The 14,398-nt window shown below is 40.4% G+C and overlaps 1 protein-coding gene across 1 annotated transcript in view; it reads right to left on the bottom strand.

The window, feature by feature from the left end:
- Positions 1 to 10,031: 10,031 nt before the first annotated feature.
- The window catches only part of TRAPPC3L (trafficking protein particle complex subunit 3L), a 40,349-nt gene continuing 35,982 nt past the window's right edge, over positions 10,032 to 14,398 (bottom strand). The window contains exons 4-5 of the mRNA XM_055433398.2: positions 12,367 to 12,552; positions 10,032 to 10,151 (exon numbers count right to left, since the gene is read on the bottom strand). Of these exons, the coding sequence (XP_055289373.1) occupies positions 10,032 to 10,151; positions 12,367 to 12,552 (306 nt within the window). The remainder of the gene's footprint in view (positions 10,152 to 12,366; positions 12,553 to 14,398) is intronic.

The following is a 14,398-nucleotide window of genomic DNA, read 5'->3' as shown; positions in this document are numbered from 1 at the left end:
CTGAATTGAACTGAACTGAACTGAACTGAAGAGAGGAAGTTAAAAATGTAAAAAAATTATACCTTCTTAGTATTCTGATGGAAAACCACTGAAACATCTTTGAAACAGCATGTGGTATTTTTAAAACACCTTCTTGAGGAGATAGAGATGAGGACTTCCCTGGTGGTCATTGGTTAAGACTTGACCCTTCCACTGCAGGGACATGGATTCAATTCCTGGTCAGGGAACTAAGATCCCACATGCCATGTGAGCAGTCAAAAAAAGAGAGAGAGATGAATTCCCTTTATTGATTGTGAGCTGAACTTGGTGACTCATTTCTAACAGATGGGAAAACAGTGGAAGCAATGATACTGGTGTCTTCAGAACTTAGGTCATAAAAATGTGCTGCACCTCCTCTCTCTCTCCTAAATTGCTTTCTCTGGTGGAGTTTAGTTGCCAGGTTGTGAGGGTGATGGAGCAGCCAGTGGAGAGGCCCATGCGGTGAGAAATTAAAATTTCCTGCCAGTAATCATGTGAGTGGCCTGTCTTGGAATTAAGCCCTCCAGTTTTCATCAGCCTTCAGATGGCTATAGACTCTGCTGACATTCTGATCGCAGCTTTGAGAGAAACCTGAACCAGAATGAACCAGGGTTAAGTATTAGTCACTCAGTTGTGTCTGACTGTGACTCTATGGACTGTAGCCCACCAGGCTCCTCTGCCCATGGGCTTCTCCAGGCAAGAATACTTTAGTGGGTTGCCATTCCCTTCTCCAGGGAATCTTCCCTACCCAGGGACTAAACCTGGGTTTCCTTCATTTGCAGGTGGATTCTTTACCATCTGAACCACCAGGGAAGCCCAGAACAAGCCAGGGTAAGCTGCTACTGAATTCTGGACCCACAGAGACTATGAGATAACTAATTGTTATTAGGTAATTATTTTTAATTATATTAACATTTTTGGAAGGAAGAGGAACTAAAGGAGAATGAAAGAGTCTTTGAACCAATAGCCAGCTAAAATGGAGAAGAATCAGGATGGAGAAATTTAAGATAAGTATTTTAACAGAGAACTGTCCAGTTTCAAACCTGGCACTCCATCTTTATTTGGTCTGCGATAATAAAATTTCATAGGTTTAGTGGCTTAAACAACAAAAAATATTTTTTTTCTCACAATTCTGGAGGCTGGAAACTTCAATATCAAAGTGCAGGCAGATTTGGTGTTTGTGAGAGACCTCCTCCTGGTTTTCAGATGGTTGCCCTGCTGTACCCTCACTGCGCGGGAGAGAGCCATCCTGTGTCTCTCTTCCTTGAAGAGAATTATTTATAGCTTTTTTCTATAAAATCTACCATCCCAAAGCTGAAATGAACTTTCTGGGTTATCACATGGTCTGCCTCCCTACTGCCACGCCAGATTTGCTGCAGACATTTTTACCTCTAAAAGGTAGCTACCAGGCATATCACTGTGTTCAGGTACATTTAACTTTTGACTATCAAGTATCACAAATCTTCGTCAAGAGATGGTTGGCCCAGTCTATGCATAGAAACACCATCTTATTCAACTAGAAACACCATCTTATTCAACTAGAAACACCATCTTATTCAACTAGAAACACCATCTTATTCAACTATTGAACCCAGAGAAGTTGAATTCTTGGCAAAAAATAGCCACTGGAGCTGTCTAAAGTGAAGCAACTAGTATTGGGCCTCCTTTCCCCCATTCATTCATTTTGGTTTGACATCCTTAGGAGAGACCCCACCTAGCGGCTGTTTAGTTCAGTTCAGTTCAGTTCATTCGCTCAGTCGTGTCTCTCTCCACGACCCCATGAATCACAGCACACCAGGCCTCCCTGTCCATCACCAACTCCCGGAGTTCACTCAAGTCGGTGATGTCCATCGAGTCGGTGATGCCATCCAGCCATCTCATTCTCTGTTGTCCCATTCTCCTCCCGCCCCCAACCTTTCCTAGCATCAGAGTCTTTTCCAGTGAGTCAACTAGTCGCATGAGGTGGCCAAAGTATTGCAGTTTCAGCTTTAGCATCAGTCCTTCCAATGAACACCCAGGATTGATCTCCTTTAGAATGGACTGGTTGGATCTCCTTGCAGTCCAAGGGACTCTCAAGAGTCTTCTCCAACACCACAATTCAAAAGCATCAATTCTTTGGCTATCAGCTTTCTTCACAGTCCAACTCTCACATCCATACATGACCACGGGAAAAACCATAGCCTTGATTAGACGGACCTTTGTTGGCAAAGTAATGTCTCTGCTTTTTAATATATTGTCAAGGTTGGTCATAACTTTCCTTCCAAGGAGTAAGCGTCTTTTAATTTCATGGCTGCAATCAGCATCTGCAGTGATTTTGGAGCCCAAAAAAATAAAGTCTGACACTGTTTCCACTGTTTTTCCATCTATTTCCCATGAAGTGATGGGACCAGATGCCATGATCTTTGTTTTCTGAATGTTTAGAAAAGTTTAAAGAGGCAATTTCCACCTCTCGAGGGGATTGTAAAGCACATGGTTCACACCTGAAGCTCTTCCAGACTGTCTGAAATGTCTTAGGCAGCCATATGACAGTCATAGGTTACAGATGTTAGGGACTGCTGATAGTGGGGATAGGGATTTGCTTCTTTCTGTTGTTTTTTAAAATTTAACTTTAGTTTTATGTATGGAGTTTAGTTGATTTACAATGTTATATTAGTTTCAAGTATACAGCAAAGGGATTCAGTTATACATATACTCTTTCTGTTAGTTTTAGAGTATCTCTGCAGCAGTAAAATTTATGACCATGGACATTTTTTTTACTTATTGGATCCAGCTTTCATGCAGCTTTTCCGTTTTTGTTTTTTTTTTTCCCAATAGTGGCATTTGTCAGCTTTTTACAGGATTCTGTGAAACTTTGGAAAATTTTTCCCAAAGGAAAACCATGCCATTTCTTCTAATCTTTGGTAAAACTGTTTTAGAAGAGTTGGTCATTCAGCTCTGTGACTTTCCATGGCCCTCCTCAGCGGTCCCTTTTTGGTGTGACCATCAGCAGTTCCAGAACACAGGGCATTCTTGAGCAACTTTGTAGCCACAGTTCTACCCGTCATGGGGAAGAGCTCCTTAAAAGAGCCCACTGCTGAATCTCCCCATCTCCTTCCGAGACAGGGAATTCCACTTATGATCCATGTGGAGTCTGAGGGAAGAGCACCCAGTGAGGCTGTTATACCCCGGGTGTTGATGCCAGGGTGCAGGATGGTCCATTAGAGCTCAGGGGAATAAAAGGTGAACTGTATTTTCTCCTCAGGCTTCTGTACCGTCTTCAAGCTGAAGGTGGGGCGTTTTCTATTTCTGGGTGTGAGTACTGAGAGGATGAGCAGTGACCTGCGCCAGCAGGTATCCTCATACAGCCACTGCCCACCTCCATCTCCACAAAGACCTTGCATATTGCTTCATGTGAAAGATTGAGGCCAGGGGGTCACGAGCCCCATCAAGACCTACCCCCACACTACCAATCCCACTCCTGTGCGTGCCTGCTCTCACCATCAGCACTCTTTTCTCAGGGGAAGGGGTAGTCTTTTTGTTGTTTAGAGTCCAATGTTTTTCTTATGATCTGAATCTTGTCTGTTTCTACCTTCTAACAATCTTGTTTTATCAATCATTCTCTCTCTCCTGTATTTTTATGCCTGCATTCTTAAAAATTAAAAAGGAAAGAGCAAAAGCCCAACTTTATACCATCTATCCTACATCTCTGTCTATTTACAGTCAAGTTCTAAGGATCACCTGTTCTAGCATCTCACCTTGCACCGACCCTTCAATCTACCATAACAAGTCTGCTGCCTTCGTCTTGCCCTCTAACTACCCTGAGACAAAGACCCTCTCCTCATTGATTCAGCGTCCGTTTTCTGGACTGATTTTCTTGGCTGTTCTAAGGCATCTGATCCCTTGACCACTCTCCTCTCCTGGAAACTCTCTTGGCCTCCTTACTGCCAGTTTCCCCCAGCTCCATCTCCGTCTCTGGCTGAAGGTCCAGCCTCACTTGTGTTCTTCCTCTTTCTGTGCAACCTGCTGAATGGTGATATTTCTCAAGATTCTATCTTTGCTCCTTGTATTTTGTTTTCTTTCTTTCTTTCCTTCTTTCTTTCATTTTTTGGCTGTGTGTTACAACATGTGGGATCTTAGTTCCCCAACCAGGGATTGAACCCCAGCGCCCTGCATTGGCAGTGTAGAGTCTTAACTACTGGTCCACCAGGGAAGTCTTGCTCCTTGTATTTGCTGAAGTCCATGCTCTCCCCGGATGTGGCCATTCTTATCCTCTGCTTTTACTATAGTTCATATACTGATAACTCCAAAGTCCATCTTCAATTCAGACTTGTGAGCTCCTCATGTTTTTTGGATGTTTCAAAAGCATCTCAAGACTCAAAATATTCAAAGCTTGTTAGCTTCTTTCCTAAGCTGCCTCCTTTTCCTGAGTCCTTCACTCAGCCTCCCAAGTCTGATTACCAACTCTCTTGACTTACTGCTTCCATGAATAATTCACTTAGGGCAGGCACATTTAGACCCTTTGTGGTTTCAGCTCCAGCCCTTTCTCTCTGTTACCAACTTAATACCTCACAGCTTGTTATGAAAATGAAGTGACATACCACATAATTAACATGTCTAGCTAAAGGAGATCAGTCCTGGGTGTTCATTGGAAGGACTGATGCTAAAGCCGAAACTCCAATACTTTGGCCACCTCATGCGAAGAGTTGACTCACTGGAAAAGACTCTGATGCTGGGAAGGATTGGGGGTAGGAGGAGAAGGGGACGACAGAGAATGAGATGACTGGATGGCACCACTGACTCGATGGACATGAGTCTGAGTGAACTCTGGGAGTTGGTGATGGACAGGGAGGCCTGGCGTGCTGTGATTCATGGGGTCGCAAAGAGTCAGATACGACTGAGTGACTGAACTGAACTGAGCACCTGATGGAAATCTTAACTGAATTTAAAACCAAGAAAGCAGCCCTTCCAGGTGTTTCTGTTGTTTGGTATATACAGACCACTGGGAGTTTCAACACTTCCTTTTTTAAATCATTAAAATCTATGCGGTTCATAGGCTACACGGAAATAGCAAGTCACTAAATACAGTTTGCTGACTTGAAAGATTTAGGCCACTGGGAGGCTCCAGAAATTGGAAAGCTCTGACTTGGAAATCCTCAGGTGACTCCAGGCGTGATTTAAGTTTCCAGTAGAAATAGTTGAAGCAGCAACCTGAAATGTATGATTTTTTTTAAAAGAGCTACCACTCCTTGAAAATGTCTTCTTGCTATGAAATCTCATTTTCCTGGAACCTGTGTCATGTACACACACACACTACAATTCAGGTTCTATTCTCTGTCCCGTAAACTTTTCCTCTCTGTGAGGAAAAGAGCTATTGTCAATCCAAATTTTATTCCACTGAGCATTCAATCATGTAAAAAAAAATGCATTGATAAAGAGTTATTCTCTTTGTTATTCTCCAGTGTGTTGCAAATTGTCTGACCTATCACATATTCATCATGCCATGAACTTTGTTGCATTATTTTAACAGAAACCCAACTCTGTTTGCTTAAGGAATATAGTACATTTATTTCCTCATGTAACAGACAGGTTATTTTTCTCTTCAATCCATCCAGTCTCCACCCTTCCCTATGTCAGCAGTGGTGATTCAATGCCATGTCCCAATTGGCTTGGATCTGGGTGGCAAGATTTTAACCTGGGAAAAAGCCACTATGCCTAGGGAATAGCAAGGGAGCTGGGGCTGTGGATGACTTACCCTGAAGTAGACACATTGCCTCATAAAATGGTAGGCAGCTGAATAGAAACGTGTCATTCTTTTATGAGGGGTAAGATTCAGTCAGCCAACAAATGTCTGTTACATGAAGCATAGTGATAGAACTTAAAAAGGAAGCAAAAGAGTTGCAGGGACATGTCTTTGGAAGAAAAAGTGTATGCAGTGGCACTAGAGCTCCTAGAAGAAACAAAAGAGTGGAAGATAAAAGAAGCTGAAAGAAGAAAAGCAAAGAAAAATCTAACTGGGAAAGACAGAGTCTGGGTATAAGGGAGAAGAAGGAATTATCCTAGGACATTTATTTTTTAACTGTTTTTAGTGAAGTATTTCCAACTGTTGGTGGGCTTTGTTTAACCTCCCCTCTCCTAAGGAAACTTGAAAAATAAAATTTTGCTTTTTTTGTGGCTATGGCTTTTTTCTTTCTTTTCAACTCTGATGCTGGGAAAGGTTGAGGGAGGGAGGAGAAGGGGACGACGGAGAATGAGATGGCTGGATGGCATCACCGACTCTGTGGACATGAGTTTGAGTGAACTCCGGGAGTTGGTGATGGACAGGGAGGCCTGGCGTGCTGTGATTCATGGGGTCACGGAGAGTCGGACACAACTGAGCGACTGAACTGAACTGACTGATTGCTGACTAAATAAGGACTACATGTTTCCTTCTCAGATCACAAATAGGAAGCTTATGCTGACGGCATCTCTCTTCTATCTGCTGATTATTTGCCATAGCCACTGGAGGATGACCACTAGTCATGTCCAGTTAAAGTTCTGGAAGGTTCCCAGAATAAGGAAGTACTGGACTGATCCTTTAAGGAATATGCAACGCAGTGAAAAGGAAACTCAGCTCTCTTTTTTAAAAACAGAATCCTTTGTTACACCAAGTTTCTAGGGCTGGGAGGCACCTTCATCAGGGATAGCGTCAGTGTTACTGAGAAGAAATGAATTAGGCTCTGTAGCTGGTGAATGAGGCTGTGAACTGTCACAACCACCACAGTCTATGGTCCCAGTTGGAGACACTAAGCAATGAATAATATACCTTTTAGCATTTACTGTGTTGCTTAACATTGAGCAGATATTGGTTAAAGTGACCTCTTTGGTTATAAAATTTTAATATCATCTTTGCATGTCAAGCATCTGGTTTTCCAAATTTCTACTTTGGTCCTTCATAAACAAGGAGGAGAGGGAACTTTCCACTTATTCGTGATAGTCCATTCCAACTAAAGAGATCCAGGCTTCCAATAACTAGCGGGTGAAAGTGAGAGATTTGAGAAGACAATAAATAGATGAGCAGGCTCCTGAGAGACATGTGTCTGATTCCTGGCAGCTTTAAATAGCAAATAGGCAACCGAGGCAGGCCTCCTTGGCAAACAGCTGGGGAACCATCTGACAATGTCATTTGAATAACACTGTCCCAAACCTTTCTTCCCTTTGATTTTACCAAGATGATAGAAATCTCTGCATTGGTCAAGGTTTTGGGTTCAAAGTGAAAGCTTTTATGAAATAAAGCTATGATATAACTCTGTAGTTTATACTGTGCCGTTTCCACATTCTTTGTAAAGACTCAGCTTCACACAAAGGCAAAGAAAATACGCTTGGAGCCCAGCAGGTGGTGTGCAACCTTCCTTTACTAAGAAATGTTTCTGTCTTCTTGAATCCCCACTCCGTTTGCAGAGAGACACCATTTCATGAATCTTGGATGTTCTCCCTCCTTATCTTTAATTTTTTCAATTCATCTCTTCTGTCCCTCTCCATGAACCTGGATCCTTCCCACTTATTCTTTGTGTCCAAGGTCAATTCCCTTTGACAGAGAATTCTGGACCTGTGTTACATATTACAGCAACTGAAGCCACATATAGCTACTGAACATTTATAATGTGACTAGTGTGACCGAGGAAATGAATTTTTAATGTAGTTTAATTTTAACTAATTTAGATTTAAAAACTGAAGCTATCAAACAATACTAAACACTGTTAGATTGTTTTCGTAGGACTGAATTTCACTGTAAACTCTGAAAATTTAGCATTGAATTAAGATGTGCTAAAAGTGTAAAATACACATTAGAGCTCAAAGATTTAGTATAAAAAAGAATATATCTATAGTACTTTTTATTTTAGCTAAATATTAAAATAATATTTTTGTTAACTAGTCTAAATGAAATAAATTATTAAAATTAATGTTACCTATTTCTTTTTATTTTTTAATGTAAAGAATTTAATTAGAAAATTTATATATGAATCTCATGATTCTATTGAATGGCACTTTCTAGATTCTCATTTTTCAGGAAAGAGCAACAATTGAATACAAACGAACCACTCTCTTGGTTACATGGATCACCTTTCACAGCATAAATTCAATGCCAAGAGAATTGTCTCCCAGGGTGAGGAAAACAAAAAAAGATAGGAAACAAACCTCACCCTGAAGCCACTACCAATTTCAACACTCAGCGCCATGAGAGTGTTAGATTAGCTGCCTTCAGAGGGTGGGTGATGAAGACATGGGCTGAGTGAGTTTTGGTGACTGGGTTGGGAGAGAAAGGAGAGGAAGGTGTAGACATGTAGGAGAATACTCTAGGGCCTGGAATTTTCAAGATGGCTAGTTGAGTGCTCTCTTCAGAGGGAGGCCCTTAGACACGAATATCTCGGGTTTCTGGAGGAGTGAGTCTGAGCAGAAGATGGAAACATTCCAAAATAAGTTTTGGGGTGGACTGTAGGCCAACATTCTTCTTGAAGGCATCCATGGAACTGTGATATCATCCCTTCTGATATCAGATAACATCCTTCTTCCATCCTTCTACTCCTGGTCTTCTGTGCAACTGGCTTGAAACTGTGATATCATCCCTTCTGATATCAGATAACATCCTTCTTCCATCCTTCTACTCCTGGTCTTCTGTGCAACTGGCTTGAAACTCCTTCCATTGATGCTGCAGCTGTTCCAGTGGCCTTAATTGGTTCTTGATACCTACCTCAGCGTCCTTTCAGAGACACAGCTAGGTAGGTGGGGAACAAGCAATTTTCCATAGCCTTCTAAAGTCCAAAAATATGGAATTTCAGTGGTGGTTATTTATGTCTTTTAAGCTCATTGGAATAATTTCAGATATTTATTACATTTAATCCTCTCAGTTTACAGATAAGTGAGTGAGAGAGACAGAGGCAGAGAGGGGCTGAGAGATGATGTGCCAGGATCAGCCACTGGTCAGGATTGACTGAAGCCACTAGAAACAGAACTGAGTCTATATGTTTAGGTTCCTGAGACCTAGTTGAGGTCTATCACTACCGTACCATTTACACCAGCTTTAACTGATGGTGCCACACTAACTGTAACTTTTACTTATCATTTGAGTTCTCTGCAGAGCCTAGTAGATCCTGGACTGCTAAATGCTTATGGTCTGGTAAAGATGATCATTTATTTAATCCAGGACATTGTGAATTTTAAGTATGTTCTGGTGACAGAATATACTTTGTACAATTTTTAAGGGATAAAAATGATACCAAAATTTCTAACTGAAGATAAGAAAGTATTCTCAAAGAACATTATTTATCTCTCCTTTTATTTCCTGGCCTGACCAACAGCAATATTTCATGAGTAGAGGAAGGAATTTAGTTACTACCAGCTATCTAAAAGTTAAATTAATTAAAATTAAATGTTATTTTAAAGTATTTCAGAGTTAGCATCCAAATAAATAGGTTGTCTTGATAATTATAAACCAGTAGTAACTTCAGGAGGCTGAAGCTATAAGCCAAGTCAATATATGAGAAAAGTCTATAGCTATAGATATTTAGTCTATATCTACAGCTTCATAAAACTATGGAAAATTGTGGCAGTTGATATTGTTTCTATACAGGATGCAATATACAATATCTAGAAACTATCTTTATATAGTGAATTTTATATCATTTCATCCATTTTTCCAACAAGAAGAGATAAATACACCAACTGTGTAAGTGGTATACATCTTTTTCATTACCATAAGTAAATGAAATAAACAGACTCTCTTAGACTAGACTTTATAATATGTAGAATTCATGCTTTCTATCTTACAAGGAGTTATTTGTATGTGAAATCTTGTGGACTTGAGATTGAAAATGTGTGATTTACAAGCAAAGAAAAAACAGCTTTAAATCTTAATGCCCTGCATTTCAAATTTCTGGCTGATTTATAAGCCTTTTAAATCCCATGCTATTAAGAAATTCAAAATTTATATGGCTATATATATTTAGCTAATATTAACTCCTCAGCCAGCCAGCCTGTGGCATTTTGCATGCTTTTCTTCATTTTTTCCGTCTGTATTTTTTCTCATCTAGCTTTTTCAGAAATGTTATTCCTATTTCTGTCACTTTGTCGCCTTTTAGTCTGTCTTGCAAGAATGTAACATCAGCCGCCAAATGAACCTAGGGAAGGAAAAAAAAAAAGGCTTATATTATTCATCTTTTTAAAAAAATCTTAAATTTTTCTATTTTTCAGTTTGATATACCCCATAAAGAGCTCGCTTTCCTTGTGGAATGATAAAAAAGTGCTTGTTCTATGGCTGAAGGGCCCTTTACTGTGTGTCCTCCATTGATGGTCTGGATGTGGTCAGCTCTGTGTGTGAGTCTGCAGACAGAAGGGTGGTCCAGGACAGGCTCAGATCATCCTGGTTGATTCTCAGGCAAGCCCAGAATGTGGGCCTGTTTTTGCTCACAGTATAAGTCTAAACTATGGTTCCATCTCAGGAAGAACACAAATTCTTAGCTCAGTGATGGCCGTGACCCAGCGTGCCTTGCCAAACAGAACTTCCAAGGATAAATGGCTTCTTAAACGATTCTTCTCCAGCTGACTTGCTATAAGTCATTCTGTCATTAGCTCAATAATATAATCATTTGTCCTAACAGCATTTAGCAATCACTTACGGCTTTGAGAGCTATGAAACAACACCAACTAAATAAATTATAAGTATAAAATTAAACATTGAAATTATGAACTTGAATATTTGATACCCAGGCCTTCTTTTCCACGATAAAGCATTTCTCATTTCTCAGACATTGAAGTAAACCCTTAGGGCTTACTTCTCTATTCGTTAAAATACAGTCACAAAAGAGCAGCATATTGCTGAATTACCCTCAACAGAGTGCCTTTTCAGTTATTTTAAGTCACAGGAATAAATAAGATAAATAAGCAAAAATACCTAGTAAAAGCAAATAAGTGAAAAGGCCTGGGTCTAAAATTAATATTTATTGAGATCTGACTCATTCCCTTCTCTCACTAAGAATTCCTTGGCCAACCAGCTTGCCTTTGTTAAACCGTAGACTTCCCAGTGTGCCAAATTATTTGCTATTTGAGTGCAAAAAACATACCTTTGTGATGCCCATCACCCAGTAAAAGGATGTACACTGCACTTTGAAATATGGAATTTAAATGCACTCTCATTTTTTTCTCATAATATCTTTTTTGTATTTGTCATAATTTGACTGAAAATGAGTTAAAATAATAATAAGACTACATTGAAATTATTTGGGTATATGGGGCCACATGAGGTCTGATACATAAATGTCATTCAGCACGTATAATCAATTGCTATCCATGAAAACTGAAAAGATTTCTTTATTCTATTTTGGACTTGATTTTTTTCTCTGTCTATATGCAATTCACATTGAATTAATTTAACTTCTTTGTCCCTTGAATGAAACATTTTTTGTATGCTTTTGGACATAGTTCTCCTTTTACCTGGAATATTATTTTCCCCTTACCCCAAGATCTTCACCTAACTGCTTTGTCATCTTTCAAATGTCAGCTCGCAGTTTCCCTAGGAAGGCTTCCTTCTCCCCACCCCTGTCCCATCCCAGGTCCTCCCACGACCCTGAGTCCTTTGGCTCCTATACTGGACAAAAGACTCTTGAAGCGCAACAATTCTGTCTTGTTCTTCTCTGTATGCTCAACGCCGCTTCACAGAGGCTGATCCCTACTTAGTTAAATCAATGAATGATTAGATTTGATTTGATTTAACTAAGCCTCCAGCGGCCCCCAGTGACCCCACCTCCTATCATTTAAGTAGCTCCCTCCAAAGTCCAGCAGAATTGACAGCATCTGTGGTGATTAGAGCACTACAGAGACCTATGAGAAAAGGAACTTCAGGAAGCCTCTAGCCAGCTGTGAGCAAGGCATTGAGGCCAGTGAGTGAGCTTGGAAGTGGATTCCCAGCCTTAGTCAAGTCTTCAGAGACTGCAGCTCCAACCAACTTCTTGACTGCCTGAGCACTACACTGTGAAAGGCTTTGAACCATGGCCACCTAGCAAGGCCGTCCCAGGTTTCTGGTCCTCAGAAACTGTGTGAGATAATAAATATTTGATGTTTTAAGCAGCTACCTTTGGGGGTAATTAGTTAGCCAGCACTAGATAACAAATGCTGTGCCATGCTTAGTCACTTAATCGGGCCCAACTCTTTGCGACCCCATGGACTGTAGCCCGCCAGGCTCCTCTGTCCATGGGATTCTTCAGGCAAGAATACTGGAGTGGGTTGCCATGCCCTCCTCCAGGGGATCTTCCCACCTGCATTGCAGGTGGATTCTTTACCAGCTAACTACCAGGGAAGCCCAGATAATGACTATAAAAAATAAAGTATGTGCCTTACCATTTCCAGGGCCCCTCTGATAATCCCACAGAGTAAGTTGCAGTAGCACAGAGAAGACCGCCCAGTGGGGAGCTCTTCCACAAACTCCACCAGAGGATTCTTGTCTAGAATCAGGGAAAATTCATTTCTGCTTGCGTTGTTACAGGTCACACTTGGTGTAATTCCTAAGTACATCTTGAAAGCAACCTAGCAAACAGGAAAAAAAAATATTACAAAACTCGGCCTGGAATAAATAACTATTAGTGGAGACGGAAATGGCAGTCTACTCCAGTATTCTTGCCTGGGAAATGCCCTGGACAGAGGAGCCTGGTGGGCTATAGCCCATGGGGTTGCACAAGAGTCGGATACCACTTAATGACTAAACGATGACAGCAAAGTGGCTGAACTGCATTGTTGTACAGGAGAAACCAACACAATATTGTAAAGCAGTTTTCCTCTGATTGAAGAATAAATACATGAAAATAAAGAACTGTTAGTAAGACACCCAAATACCATTCCAGGCACAATTGTTAAGCTTCTGGAGTTCGTAATCAGAAAGACTGAGTTCATACTCAGCTTTGAAATTTACTGACCTTACGACTTGTACAATTCTTAAACTCTTTTCATGGAATCTCCTAAGGTATTAGTTTTCTGTAGAAACAGTATGGTTTGTTAAACACAAAGTTAAGGCCGTATTTTTGAAAAAAAAAAACAAACTTTTTCCAAAAAAAATATTCCTTAGAAGGGTAAGAAATTAAAATATTACTCATCAGCATAATATTTGTCACATGAATCCAGCAAAGCCTTCTGAATTAGAAGGGACCGAAGATACATGTGCCAAAACAGGAAGCTGACAGAGTCAAGGGCAGAGGGAGTCAAGGAAGATTAAACCCAAGAGTATGCTTTGGGAAGTGGAGGCAGTCATCTCACCAAGAATAATGTCTCTGAGAAGGAGCAAGGGCCAGTGGTGGCAGGCACATAAGTGGGTCATAAAGCAGTTTTTCAAGAAAGTCCGCTGTTTTAAAGAGCTTAAAGAACTTTACAATGTAGAGATAGAGGAAACCTTGGGGACTGTTTCTTTTATACCTCCAGTTTCACAAATGAGTAAACTGGGATTCAGAGAAGTAAAACGACATCGCTAAGATTACACTTTAACTTAGTTCCTTGGCTTCTAGTCCAAGTGACGTTCTTGTCACAAAATATACAGACCTGGAAACTGAGGTTTATTAATGGAAATTTGTCAGCTTGATTGTTGCTGTCTTTCAAGTGATTTCATTAATTTTCATATTAAAAGAAGTATATGTAATATTAAAAGCAGTGTAGAACCGGTGAAGACAATTTCTTTAAATTATACATAATTAGAAGTACTAAAAGACTCGTGACTCATTCACTCATTCAGTAGTACACGTCGAGTACTGCCTGTCTAGCACAGTGCCTGGCACACAGTGGAATTCAACAACTATTTGAAAAACGAATTATTGAATAGGCATTCATTCTGTGTTTGACATCATCTTTACACCCAGAATAAAAAATTTATTAAGATGTAGTGCCTGTTTTATAAGAGCTTACAGTTAAAACGGAGCTACAGATATTAAATAAATAACTGCAATATTATGATAAACTCCACAAGTACAATGTTGTATATTAGGAAGTAACCCTTGAAATATTTACAGAGGAAGAAGCTTCTACCCTGTTTATGAATACTGAGAGAGTGTTTGCCAGGTAGACAAGGTCAGGTGTGTGTGTGTGTGTGTGTGTGTGTGCATGGGGGTGGGGGGGATATTCCAGATAGAAGGAACATGTCAAGGGCACAGAATACCATGATGAGGTTCAGGGGAAGTTCACATTTATCAACTGTGGGCAACAGGGAACCCCAAAGGTGTGAGTAGGCTAGGGAGGAACTGGATTTCTATATTAGAGGGATCTCCTTTGTGTCAGCATAGAGGTCGAATTTAGGGTTGAGAATGGGGGTAGGCATGAAGTCAAAGGCAGAAATACCAATCAAGAGGTCACTGTGATAGTCTAGGAAAGAAATGATGAGGACCCTTCTCAC

Source organism: Moschus berezovskii, chromosome 10 (assembly GCF_049115385.1).
Source record: "Moschus berezovskii isolate FMDL1 chromosome 10, NW_MosBer_1.0, whole genome shotgun sequence".
Lineage (NCBI taxonomy): Eukaryota > Metazoa > Chordata > Mammalia > Artiodactyla > Moschidae > Moschus > Moschus berezovskii.
This window is presented reverse-complemented; position numbering and strand designations above follow the sequence as displayed.